We start from the raw sequence: 12,675 nt of genomic DNA on the forward strand, positions 1-12,675 counted from the left end.
TTTCAAGAGTATCATGGGGCCATTTTATCACCATGTAACAATGCATTACTTTTTCTTTTTTTTTTAACTTAGTCATCCAAATAGACAAGTAAACTGACAAATATATTGCTGAGAATTAAGGATTTTAACTCTTTGCCGTTTATGATCTGTTACATAACCTTATCCAATGCTTGTCAAAAAAACATAACCTGTTCTCAATTTTTTTTTTATGGATTTGGCAAAGGAATCTGATTGAATAATTTTCACAACCATATATAAGCATGCAACTCCATGTATCAACAATACAATAAAAAAATTTACTCATCAACGAGAAGCACATAGAGACTGAAAACCATGCTAGCCGTCGTTAATTCTCTGCATATGTATGCATTCAGGGTTGAGAGGCCCCATAAAGAAGATATGGATATTGACAGTCACAATATTTGTGCAAAAACTAATTGAAAGAAACCCATAGAAATCAAAACTATCTCACCTTTTGAAGGCCACCATCTTGACTTCTTGGTGCAAAACCAAATGATTTATTCTCAACATGATTGGAACTTCCTTTTCCACCATGCTTTCTATCTACACTTTTCTTTCTTGTTTCAGGGGATGCAACCTCACCATTTATATGACTCTCATCCTGGTCATGCAAATGCGTGGAGCCATGAAGCAATGCACAAGCTGCCACTACTTTATTGGAGGACTGTCCATTAGAAGCAATATGGAGAGATGTCGTTTCATGAATAGCCAAGGTGGGAACTTGATCTGACTGAAGATCATCTTCTATTTTATCAGTTCTTTCCTCGACAATATCAAAATTTGAATGATCCTTATCAGAGTTGCTAAAACCAGCAGTCTCTGTTAGTTGCTCTTTCCTAGCATCCTGAAAATAAAAGGACATAGATGAGAATGTGGAACGAATATTTTTTGCGTCATCATGGCAATATGAGGTTGAGAATCACTTAACCAGAAAAACAAGTACTTCTCTTGGGTAGCAACATTAAACAGTCTCCAATATTAACAAATTACGTAATGTTGCTTCACAAAAATAATTGAGCTAAAAAACTCACAGTTTCTAAGTTATCAGCAGACCCGTCAGCTTTCCCTGAAGAATAGTTTTGATCATTGCTCTGATTATCCCCATTTAAAATTTCTGAGTCAGCTGAATCATCTTGCTGTATGCTTCTACCAAAAGAAAGGAACAATTTTGTGATAAAAATAACATGTGAAAGAAAATATTAGACGCCTATTCGAAGATTAAAAAGACTTTAAAACAAAATTTTCTAAGACAATAACAAAGGAACGACACTTAAATAATAGTACTTTATACAGCCAGCTGCATTCAAGTGAAGCAGCATTTTAAAAAATAAATAAATAAAGACTTGACATTCAAAAGAGGCAATGGAAAACCGGACAAAGAAAATAAAAGCCAAAATTTCTAAGAAAAAGTTTTGAAACAGGGACGAGCACCACAGTTGTTAAAGGCATGCATCAGGTTCAAGGCTCACAAGCGCTAGGTCTAGCAACTTTTCCATGTTCAGGCAGGCAACCTAACTGAGATTCGCTTAATTGCCTATGTGCCTTTTAGGCACAAGGCAAAACAAAGGCTCACCTCTGTTATATTTTTACTGCCGCTTTTTTTTTCTATTAATTGATGTTATTTAATCTAGACAACAGATATGAGGTCAGGTATTAGCTTATGGGGTATTGAAATATTCCCAATAAAACGAAAGCAAAAAAATAAATAAATAAAATAAGGACTAGACAGGTATTAAAAAAATTGAGAGAGAGAGAGAGAGAGGGAGGAAATTGGTTAAACGGGATTTTGTCGAATTTAGAAAATCACTTCCTTATCTTCTTATCTTCCTCTTCTTCTTCTTCTTCTTCTTCTTCTTCTTCTTCTTCTCTCTCTCTCTCTCTCTCTCTCTCTCATAATTCTCCTTTATTCTTCAATTAGGGCAATAACATTTTTTATTTAATCTCCTCTCTCTTTCCTAGTCTTCTGTTTTCTTTGTCTTTCCCCCATCCTTTCTATTTCTCTGCTTCTTTCTCTACTATAGGACAGAGCATTCAGTCGAGGCAATCAGTTTTCATATGGTTTCAAGACCAAACCAAATTACATAAAAGTCAAATCAAACCAATTAAGGTTTAAAACAGAAATAATTAGATTGGATTTGGCCATATATCAACACTAAAAAAATCCAATTATCTTTACTTAACAAATTTGCATTTGACTCCATTCTTCAATAAAAACAAAGGGCATTCCATCTAGCTAGTTACAAATTCATCACATATGCCATTAAAAAAAATAAAATGGGAAAAAAATATAAAAGTTACAACACGGAGAGAGTCAAGAATCTTTGTGAATTCTACTTATCATATAGTTGTGTATATTAGTTTTACTTGTATTCACCAATATCCACCCATTTCATGAACTTTGCAAACTTTTCAAAAAAATTTACGTAGCGCCAGGCCGTTACCGTTACGTTACAGCTTTTATAGGCCTGTTTCTGTTACTTGCGACCACAATCACAAACGCAGCCACTATTGCAATTTAAAACCAAGATTAGCAAACATTCTTATTAAATCTCTTAAGAGGATCTAGGATATATTTGTAACAAGCTACGAGCATCCAATATGTAGGCTCCAGCTTGAGGGGAAATGTGAAGATATATACCTGTAATTATGCATTAGATTACGAAGATTTGATTGTGCCTAATTATGGCAACTATATATTTCACGTTTTAGGTTTCATAACTTGTATTTATAACCCCAATAGCTTGAGGAATAATCAAGCTTGTTATTCCTCAAATTCTCCTTTCCTTTACACACTTTAAATAGATGTGGGACTTCAAAGCAAAGAGATGGCCACAAAGGCAACTATCCAATTGAGGTCTGCGTCAGGAAGACAAACCGAAACTAATTAGCGAGATAACAAGGAACAAAACCTTGAAAGGGATATACTTATAAGTGAGAGAGGGAGACACTGAGGCCATAGGTTGGATGAATATTGGAACAAAACTTAGGGTTGAGAGGGAGACACTAAGGCCATAAGTTGGATGAATATTGGAACAGAACTTAAAGTTGAGGTTGGTATTCTTTATCACAAATAAAATAATAGTGTATTAACAATTGGTTAATTCGGTCTATTCGGTTACCCTAAATTAAAACCGAACCAAAAACCAAATTTTGAAGTTCTACTTAATTCGAAACCAAACCAAATGTCATTAGTTCAATTAGGTTCTTTAGTTTTAACCAAATAATTCTCACCCCTATTCTACTTCTCCCTTATTCTTTTCTTTTTTCCTTTTCCTTGCTTTTCCCAATTGAATTATTAGAAAACTAGAATATTGCACCACGCTTCTCAAAGCCATGTCCTTGGCTCCTTTAACCAAATAATTCTCACCCCTACTCTACTCTCTTTCTCCCTTATTCTTTTTCCCCCTTAATTTTCCCATTTGAATTACAAGAAAACTAGAATATTGCACCACACCACCCAAAGCCATGTCCTTGGTTCCTTGAGCCTATTCTCAGGATCCTTTCGCAATTTAACGAGCCCTGCATTTTCAATAAAAATTAGAAACATAAAAAATAACTATACTTTTTCTATTTGTTGAAGAAATTATCTTTTTTTCTTTTTATTTTGAAACAAAACTTGTACCACATGAGGTTTTCACAACCAAAGGTCTAGAACATGTTATTGATAGAACTTGTCTTCTGATTGCATAAGGATATTCCTATAAGAAATTTTAATCATTTTCCTTGAAAGTGATTATAATTTTTTTCCTTTTTTCATCTCAATGATACATAAATAAAGCAAACCTTAAAAATTCTCCGACATCAAGCTGCCTGTAGCTCACAAATTTAGCACTCAGTCTAGATAAATTATGAAGTAAATTCAAAATAATAAACAATTTAAAAATTTTATTACAATTTCAAAATATAATAATAATAATGTATAATACAAAAAAATAACTTAAGTAAAATTAGAGCAAGTTCGATGATATTTTTGCATTAATTTAAAAAATGATTTTCACCATTGTAAAAGAAATAAGATAGAACAATAATTAAAGTTATTTCCTATATGGTAACAAACAAAATAGACACATGCAGTGCAAGTTAGAAAGATGGGGTGGTGGCTGAATGGAAAAAGTAGTCACAAATTTGCTGGAGCATGCAAGTTTGATTCCCTAGCAAGCAAAGGGTTTAGTTATTGGACTGGCCAATGGTTTGATTCCTGATTAACCCAGTCGAACCAGCTAGTCCGGTCATCTGAAAACATAGATCAGAAAGAAAAGGACCTGAAGCCATGTAAACAAGTCTATTTAGCCTTGTGGATGGCCCAGCATCAAATAATGAAGTTAACAGTCCAACAACTTAGCTTAAAGTCATCCACCTTTATCAGCCTTGAAAAATAAATTCAAGGGACTGTCCTAGAAATCCACAACATATCTGTAGCTTCCAACTCTACCCTAGAATCCTTGAGCCCAACAGGAAGCAGGCAGCTATATATATTATGAACCATCGAAAGACACAAATAATAAGCATCAAATTTCAAGCTTGGGATCACATATATGATGTAGAACCGGGGGAATGAGCACTACACTAAACAATAAAGATTTTAAAGAAGTATGAGATAAGACAGAAGGAAGCAGATCACAAATATCCAGTATATTGCTGCTGCCAAATGCAAAATATGCCTCTAAATGGTGCAGCAAATACAGATCCACTGATATGAATTCATAAGAAAGAAAAAAAAATACTAAAGGTTACACAACCACTATATTAATTCCTAAAATTCAACGCAAACACTTGTTGATGATCATGGAAAACCAGAGCATCAAAATAATCAAAACTCCACAGTTTAGGATAATTCAGATAACTATTTCAGTTGAACTAAAAATCCGGTAATGCAAATAATTATTTTGATAAATTTTAAAATGGATGAACAATTTTAATAAATAAACAAATTTCTACCTTATTGATCCGTTATGACGAAAAGAGTTCAAAGCACGCCGAGAGTTCTGTATCCAAGGGTGAGAAAGCAGTGTCTTCGCATCAGGCCTCTGCCTAGCATCCTGAAATTCAAAAATTAATAAGACATCATAAACTATTAAAAGTAGTCAAAACCAATAGAGGACACATCAGTTCAAGAGACCAAACAATTGAACAGATGACAACTGCACAACACTAGTAATCAAAGTAAATTGTAAAGTAAAACTGTATCAAATTTGAAAGATTTAGGCAGCCAGAGTTCAAAAAAGCTGGTGATATTAAAGGGGGGGCCCAAAGTATTGTTTTAGTATCTTACTAACCACTTCAAAACATCTCCAAGATATCAATTTGATACTTTTTCATGGATATGCTTTGTTTTGTTTGGAAGAGCATCTCACCTAACTATTGAAATCAAAACCGATGGACCAAACGGACCAATTTATTTCGGTTCGATTGGGTCTTAAATTTAGTTCAGTTCTGTTTTCTATAATTTATAGTTCAATTTTTCAGTTTTGGATTGATTTAGAACTAAACCACCAATTGCACATCCCTATCTGGAATCCACACTAATTTAGGCAGATTGATATGTGTTTCCATGGAAGGGGTAGATATTATACTTGGCATTGCTTGGTTGGAGACTTTGGGTGATGTGCAGGTTAATTGGGCCACTATGACAATGTCATTCCTCAATCAAGGAAGGCAAGTCGCTCTTTGTACTAATCCACAATGCTCAGGCTCACGCCTTTGTCAGTTTATATTCTTAGATAAAGCTTTGCTTAATGTAGTGCTTGTTACAAAATATTTGGCTGCAGCAAGTAGAATTTGCGATGCACCCATTCATCTCTAAGGTTTCCCCACTTAATATAATGCATTTTCCAGTAAAAGAGCTCATTGACAGCTAGTTTCCAGAAATATAGTGATGAGAATCAAGCTACATCCACGCCAAAGGATTTCATCCAAGGTCCAATTACTAGAGCTAGAGCTAAATCACTTCAGAATTTAATTTGTGAAATCTTAAGGAGCAAGGATTATAAGCTGGAATGGCATGAAGAAAATGATAAAGGATTAAATTTGGTGAAAATTAAGCTTGGAAGTGACTAGGTGTCATGTGAAGCATTAGGTTACATGGAATAACCTATGGACATGCATGCACCAGATCCAACCCATGTACATACATCTACTGGCACCTTTTTGAAGGAATATTCCTTGCTGTTATAACCACCTCTCTTTTGGACTTAAATGCCCTTATTTACTACTGTATTAAATTTAGTTTTTGTTGGGAGTTTTTAGTCTTTTAATAGATTAATTTTTGTTTGGACTTAAAGCTCCTGTTACTAAAGTAGGGATATTTTTGTCTTTAGCTTTGGAGTCAAGAGACTATAAATACAAGTGTAATGAGAGAGTAGAGGACACACTTTGAATATTAATGAAAGATTGTTTCTGCTCCATTAGTGAGTAAATTGGTTGTTGCCTTTGTTCTTGTGAAGCTCATCAACTTGCTGAGATTTCTATCTTGCAAAGTTTAATGTGCATAATATTTTTAGTTTATTCATTCTCCATATGAATTAGGTCAAGAATCCCATTTCTAATATTTTCTTTGAATTACACGGCAATCTGATTGTGCTGGTTCAAAGAATCAAATTCATACATCTTGATTTGGTGCTTTCCATATTGTTCCTTTAATTCTTGAATGTGGGTTTTCAAGTTACCAATTACTTGAGGGTTCACATCATATGGTTTACAAATCTCATACCTTATGGTTACTTGTCCAACTTATTTGTATTGTTAATGCCCACTATTGTATCAAACACTAGTGGAGACCAAAAAGAATCAGTTTTAAAGAGCTGGACTTTGCCTTTGCATGTAATTTTTGCAACGGAGAAGCCTTACAACTTCTATATTGAAAACTACAAAATAAAAAGTGGATGGTTACCTTCTTGAAACACTGGCGTAGAAAGTCAGTAATGTCAGGAGATAAGCTATCAGGTATTGGAGGATGATCATCCTGAAAGAATAGACCTCTATAATTATGGCAAAAAATTACAAGAAACAAGAAAAGTTATAACTGTAAATCCTATAAAACATTCTCCAAATAACTACATCAGAAAATAAAATGAAAAAGATAAAAGCACTAGAAAATAATGCAATTATGTTCATTCCAAATGGTAAAAATCTACAGAAAACCAAAATGAGAAACGTAAGATGCTATCAACAATAAATAATACACGACATGAAAAAGTAGCAAAGTGCCCAAAGGATTAACAAGAAGCAACGTACAAGTTAATAAAATGACAGCCATGAAGGAAAAAAAAGCTGAACAAACCTGAACAATACGAAATAGAGCTGGCATAGGCTGCAAATCATAATATGGAGGCACACATGTAAGAAGTTCAATTACAGTGCAGCCAACACTCCATATGTCAGAAGCAGCACAAACCCCTGACATTTCAATAACCTGAAAATAAATCGGTTTGCATGAATAAGGCCCACAAACACCTTTACAGAAACAGTATAATTAATTGTTAGCCATGTATATCTATGTTTCTGGCTAGCAGTGATGCCAGGACAGTCTTGAGTATTTAGTTAATTACATACAATTTTAACCCCAAATGAAAAGCTAAAGGCCATCCAATTGCACATAAACACTCCAATAACTGGAGGTTATGCTATAGGAAGCACCAGCACACCTGGTACACATGGCATCTCCTACCATCTATAACCGCTAAGAATGCGGCCAAAAGGTTGAACCATATTGTGCTATTACGATATGATTCCAGCTAAAAGTCCATAAAAAGCTGATGCAGGCAAAAGCAGCTAAAAGTATATTACAGGAGAAACAGAAAAGGAATAGAAGAATCTGGTGAAGGAAGAGGAGAAGATTCAGGCACCACCACACCTGGTACGCATGGCATCTCCTAGCATCTATAACGTTTGAGAGTGATATAATCATATGATTCCAGCTAAAAGCCCATAAAAAGCTGATGCAGGCCCAAAGCAGCTGAAAGTATATCACCAGAGAAACAGAAAAGGAATAGAAGAATCTGGTGAAAGAAGGGGAGAAGATTCAGGAAGCATGCAATTGGGAGTTCCTGAAGGAGAATTCTTTCAGTTAGAGGGATTTACAAAGGTAGTGTGACCTGGATATACTAGCAGAAAAGGGAGCTTCAAATCTGGTAGCAGCCAGAGCAAGAAAGGGTTTGAAGAAAATTAATGAACAGCTGTGAGCATGGGGCAAGAGCTGTAGCTTGCTTGGGAGAAATTCTCCTGGTCTTTTCTTGAATGTTTTATTTCTTCAGTATTTCAGCTCCTAAGTTTGATTGTGAGAGCAGGGAAACACTAGTTATTTAGAGAATTATCGTTGTATTGAAGAGCTGCTATTTTTTTTTTCAATCAAAGATCCAAATTCTGTTTACATTATTATAATTTATGTTCCTTACTCTATCATATTATGACAATTCTAAACACAAATACAACCAAGTACCTCAGGCGCCATCCAATATGGTGTTCCAACAACTGAATGTGTATTAACATCAGCCTCAGTTAATTTTGTTGCAACACCAAAATCAGCAAGTTTCACAAGGCCCTGGAAAATAAAAATCAAGTTAATCAATTAATTAATGGACAATAACACAAAAGAAAATAGCAGATCTTCAAGTCAACGAATAAAAGGCCAAAGAGTGCAGTAGTGAAACAACTTCTGGTTACATTGCTAAGCACAAAAGTTCTCTTGATCTTTTCATTCTTCTTAATCTAAGAATACAATAATCAAAATCAAAACAACTACATTAAATATGAAATGGAGATTAACGTGAACAAAGATCTCAAATGCAGCATTGCTCCAAATTTATTAAAGTTCACATCAAGAACACAACTCACAATTTTGGAAAATTCATTACAACAAGAATTCAGATATGTCATGGTCTCATCTGAATTTCCTTCCATTAAAACTGAATTCCACAATAAAACAAATACTTTTGGGTTTATTCAAAATTCGTGGTTGAATTCCAGCCTTCTTATCTTTGCATATGCAACTAAAATAAAAGGAGAACTGCTAGTTAAAATCTATTCACCAAGAGAGCATGGAACCTTGGCCAGATCACTCTCAACATGTATATAAAAATTGAATTTAGCTTACCTAGATCCTCATATCTAAATGATAGATCACTAAAACAAACAAATGGGTGGTTTTACCTCTTTGGTTGTCAATATGTTTGCACCCTTGATATCCCGATGAATGACACCTTGTTCATGCAGGTAAACCAAGCCTTCCAAAACCTATCAACTCATCATTAGTAACTCATTAGCATTAAAAAAATAAATAAATAAAAATAAAAAGATTAATCCCAAAATGAAACAATTAACTGCAAGAACACAAGGAAACCTGAGCAATATAAACAGCCACCAATGACTCTGGAAAAGGCCCAAATTTATTTGGCTTAATAATGTTTGCAAGTGAGCCATTCTCCACATACCTATATCAGTAAAAATGGCAATTTCAGAATAAAATATCAAGGCAGAGTTTTATATGGCCCCCCTTTTTTTCCGTCCATTTGAAAAGATATATTAACTCACTTACTCGAGAATTATGTGAAGATGGGTCTTTGTCTTCAATGATCCAAGATATTTCACAATGTTTTTATGCTTCAAATTCTGAAACTCAATTATTATGTCCAAAACAGCATAAGAAACATATTGACAATAGAAACCTTTCAAAAACAACTAAGTCTAAATTTAGAAGCATGAATTACGAGATAAGTGCAAAACAGCATCCAACATTAGCATATAAGCAGAAACATAGAGTATAGCATATACAAAGATGAAGGGGATAAAAAGGGCAAATTGACAGTGACCGTGCAGAGGTCCCCTAAAAGAAGGTCTGTCCTGCAGTATCCTCATTCGCTACTCTTAAGACTTAAAATGCACACTCAAATTTGATCCCAAGACTTTTAACATAGCATCAAATAATTGCCCTCTACACAGAAGGATACCAATTCAACTAAATTTCATATCTGTAGAGGAAAATATTGATCATTTGCTAGGTCAAAAATTAAGACAAACAAATTTACCACAAACCAAAACTGGTAATTTGTGATCTGGATCACATGATCAAGATTATGAATCGTTACCAATTTGGAAGATCAAAATTAGCATTCCAACATGCAAACATAAACAAGAGATAGAGAATCAAATAAGCTCAATCATATAGATTTTAGATAATTTAGCTATTTCTACAAAATGAATTATGGAGCTCAAAAATTTTTTATTTCATGAAAGTTTTCGCACAGCATGTTTGATTAAAACTAGTTTATTATACTTGTAAGGCATTAGAAAATATGCCTAGTTTTTTTTTTTTTTTCATTTCCTTCAAGTATGATATTCTCCATTTAATTCACAATATATGTTAAAGAAGATTTTAACCTTGGACAGATAATAGAAGAAAAATTAAAAATGATGAGTGGTTACACTAATACACTTTTAAAATGATGAGCAGTTACACTAAAAAGTTTTAGCCATCAAAGAGGTATCAATTTACAATTGACCAGAACCCTTAATGTGCCATAAATATGCTCTCAGAAAAATAATAATAATAATAATAATAATAATAATAATAATAATAATAATAATAATAATAATGCAAACATAGCAACAAAGAGAAAATGATACCTTCAATAAATCGATCTCTTGCTGAAATATTAGTGCTCCAACCAAAGAAGCATATATAAGAGAAAAGGAACAATCATTAGCCAAATTTCCATGACAGATATTGGCAGAAATGCTATATTAGAATCCAGATGACAATAAAATAAAATAATATCATATTTATATATTTCTCAGATATATTATTCTAGCTTCCTAAGAAATTACAATAAAGTTCAAAGCTTCATAAGTCGTAATCAAAAATTGCCACCCACAATGGTAGAACAATTGTAAAAGGAAATTGTTCAGGCAAGCCTCGCAACAGAAATTCATTGTTCACCATATGAAATGAAGATCATAAAAAAAAACTTTATAAGAAATTAAGAATCAATGAGCTAAAATAGCAAGCACACTACAAGAATTATACAACGGCTAATGGTATGATAAAAGGTTATTTATATGCATTTCCAAGTAGAGATGCCAACTTATTATGAGATATAAGGAGTCAACTTTTCACATATTCAAGTGAAAACATCCAAATGGCCCACAAGAAATGAAATTTGTTTTGTCCTAAAGCTAGTCCCTGAATGAGGCTAATGATAATTGATTAATATACAAACTGTCTAATTAACCTGATAGTTAGTTATATTACTTATAAAACTTGCATTCAACTTTTCCACTCCCTTGGTCATTGGATTCAAACTTATCGCTTGCACCAGATAAAATAAATCTCACTTCAGTGAAATGAGCAATCAAAAGAATATGTCAGACAACAATAGCCAATGGTGTGTTATAGGAAAGGATTGAGAAAGGATATGGATAAGTCCCAAAGTGATCATGCATATTGAATAAAGTCCCAACACCCCTGTTTACCTTCAATAACCAAGCAACGATATGAGACTTAAAAGAGTCATATAGGGAAACTTAGAATCAAACCATGATGATATTAAGATCCTCTTGAGCAATATTCTCCAAGGAAACTTGTTTGATAGCAACAAAGTCTCCATTCTCCAAATCCAAGCCTTTGTAAACTCGACCATACGCTCCTTTCCCAATCTCATCCCCAAGCATCTACATGAAAACAGACCAAATATTAAGAACCCATGCACTTGAAGCCATATAAAAGAAATGAAATCTGCCCTAGAAAATAAGATGATTTACTGTACCCACCCTTATACAAAGAAACGCCTTTGTTAGAAATTCAAAATACAGTTAAAAAACCACACAAGGGAACAAAGTAAACAAGACTACAACATAAATCACGTAACAACTATTTTAGTCAAAGTATTCAAAAACCAGCAAGCAGACTAAAAATGACAAGAAACGTTCACTAAGTGTACCCAAACCAGAACAAAACAATCAACTAAAAATTTCGGGGGCCATTCCAACAATTCCTTAGAAACCAACATGCTGTTCCATAATGCAAAGTGAAAACAAAAACCCTAATCAATTCAAGAGCATTCTTTTACAGCAATTTACAAAGAAATCATTCTATCCTAAATTTTGCGAGCCACCAAACTTTGAATACTTTAGAGAATTAAAACCCTAGAAGAATAGAAAAGGACTAGTAAAGAACGAGTGAGAATTAAGGACAAATAGCGTCTGCTCACGTATTTGTTGTCGAGAGTCTTGGATTTGTGAAAGGCAGAGGACGTCGTCTGGCGAGACATCTTTTCTTATGGAAATGACACTCACTATCGTTTGAGAAATCCTACAAATTCAGCATTTTGCAGTTTTGCGATACCAAACTGGTACAAGATCGCCGGATTCCAGCGGCAGAGGCCAGAGCTCCGACGAGAAAAAGCAGAGAGAAAATATGCCCTTGTAATTGGTGAGGTCCGCGCCTACGCTGATGACATGGCATTTATTATAGCGCGAGTAGCATTGTTTTTTTACAACATCAATATTACTTTTTCAAGAAATTCCTATGGAGTCCTTGGGAAAATAACTAACAGTTACTATATTTTAAAATATACACTATTTCATCGCTTTATTTTTAATTTTATTTAGTTAGATTTTTGTTTAACTTATAAACAGTTAATGAATACTAATTTTTATTTT

General features: G+C 33.8%; 1 protein-coding gene across 2 annotated transcripts in view; it reads right to left on the bottom strand.

Annotated features, from left to right (window-relative positions):
* The window catches only part of LOC110664197 (MAP3K epsilon protein kinase 1), a 56,134-nt gene extending 43,667 nt beyond the window's left edge, over positions 1-12,467 (bottom strand). Inside the window, exons 1-12 of one of the 2 annotated variants that reach the window (XM_021823773.2) lie at positions 12,225-12,467; positions 11,551-11,685; positions 10,642-10,662; positions 9,554-9,627; positions 9,359-9,449; positions 9,169-9,252; positions 8,459-8,560; positions 7,301-7,432; positions 6,911-6,982; positions 4,960-5,060; positions 1,053-1,164; positions 473-865 (exon numbers count right to left, since the gene is read on the bottom strand). In XM_021823773.2, the coding sequence (XP_021679465.2) occupies positions 473-865; positions 1,053-1,164; positions 4,960-5,060; positions 6,911-6,982; positions 7,301-7,432; positions 8,459-8,560; positions 9,169-9,252; positions 9,359-9,449; positions 9,554-9,627; positions 10,642-10,662; positions 11,551-11,685; positions 12,225-12,284 (1,377 nt within the window). In that variant the 5' untranslated portion in view covers positions 12,285-12,467. Of the gene's footprint in view, positions 1-472; positions 866-1,052; positions 1,168-4,959; positions 5,061-6,910; positions 6,983-7,300; positions 7,433-8,458; positions 8,561-9,168; positions 9,253-9,358; positions 9,450-9,553; positions 9,628-10,641; positions 10,663-11,550; positions 11,686-12,224 lie in introns of both variants that reach the window. The other variant, XM_021823772.2, reaches the window with a different exon arrangement.
* Between the last annotated feature and the right edge of the window lie 208 nt (positions 12,468-12,675).

This window comes from Hevea brasiliensis, chromosome 6, assembly GCF_030052815.1.
Source record: "Hevea brasiliensis isolate MT/VB/25A 57/8 chromosome 6, ASM3005281v1, whole genome shotgun sequence".
Lineage (NCBI taxonomy): Eukaryota > Viridiplantae > Streptophyta > Magnoliopsida > Malpighiales > Euphorbiaceae > Hevea > Hevea brasiliensis.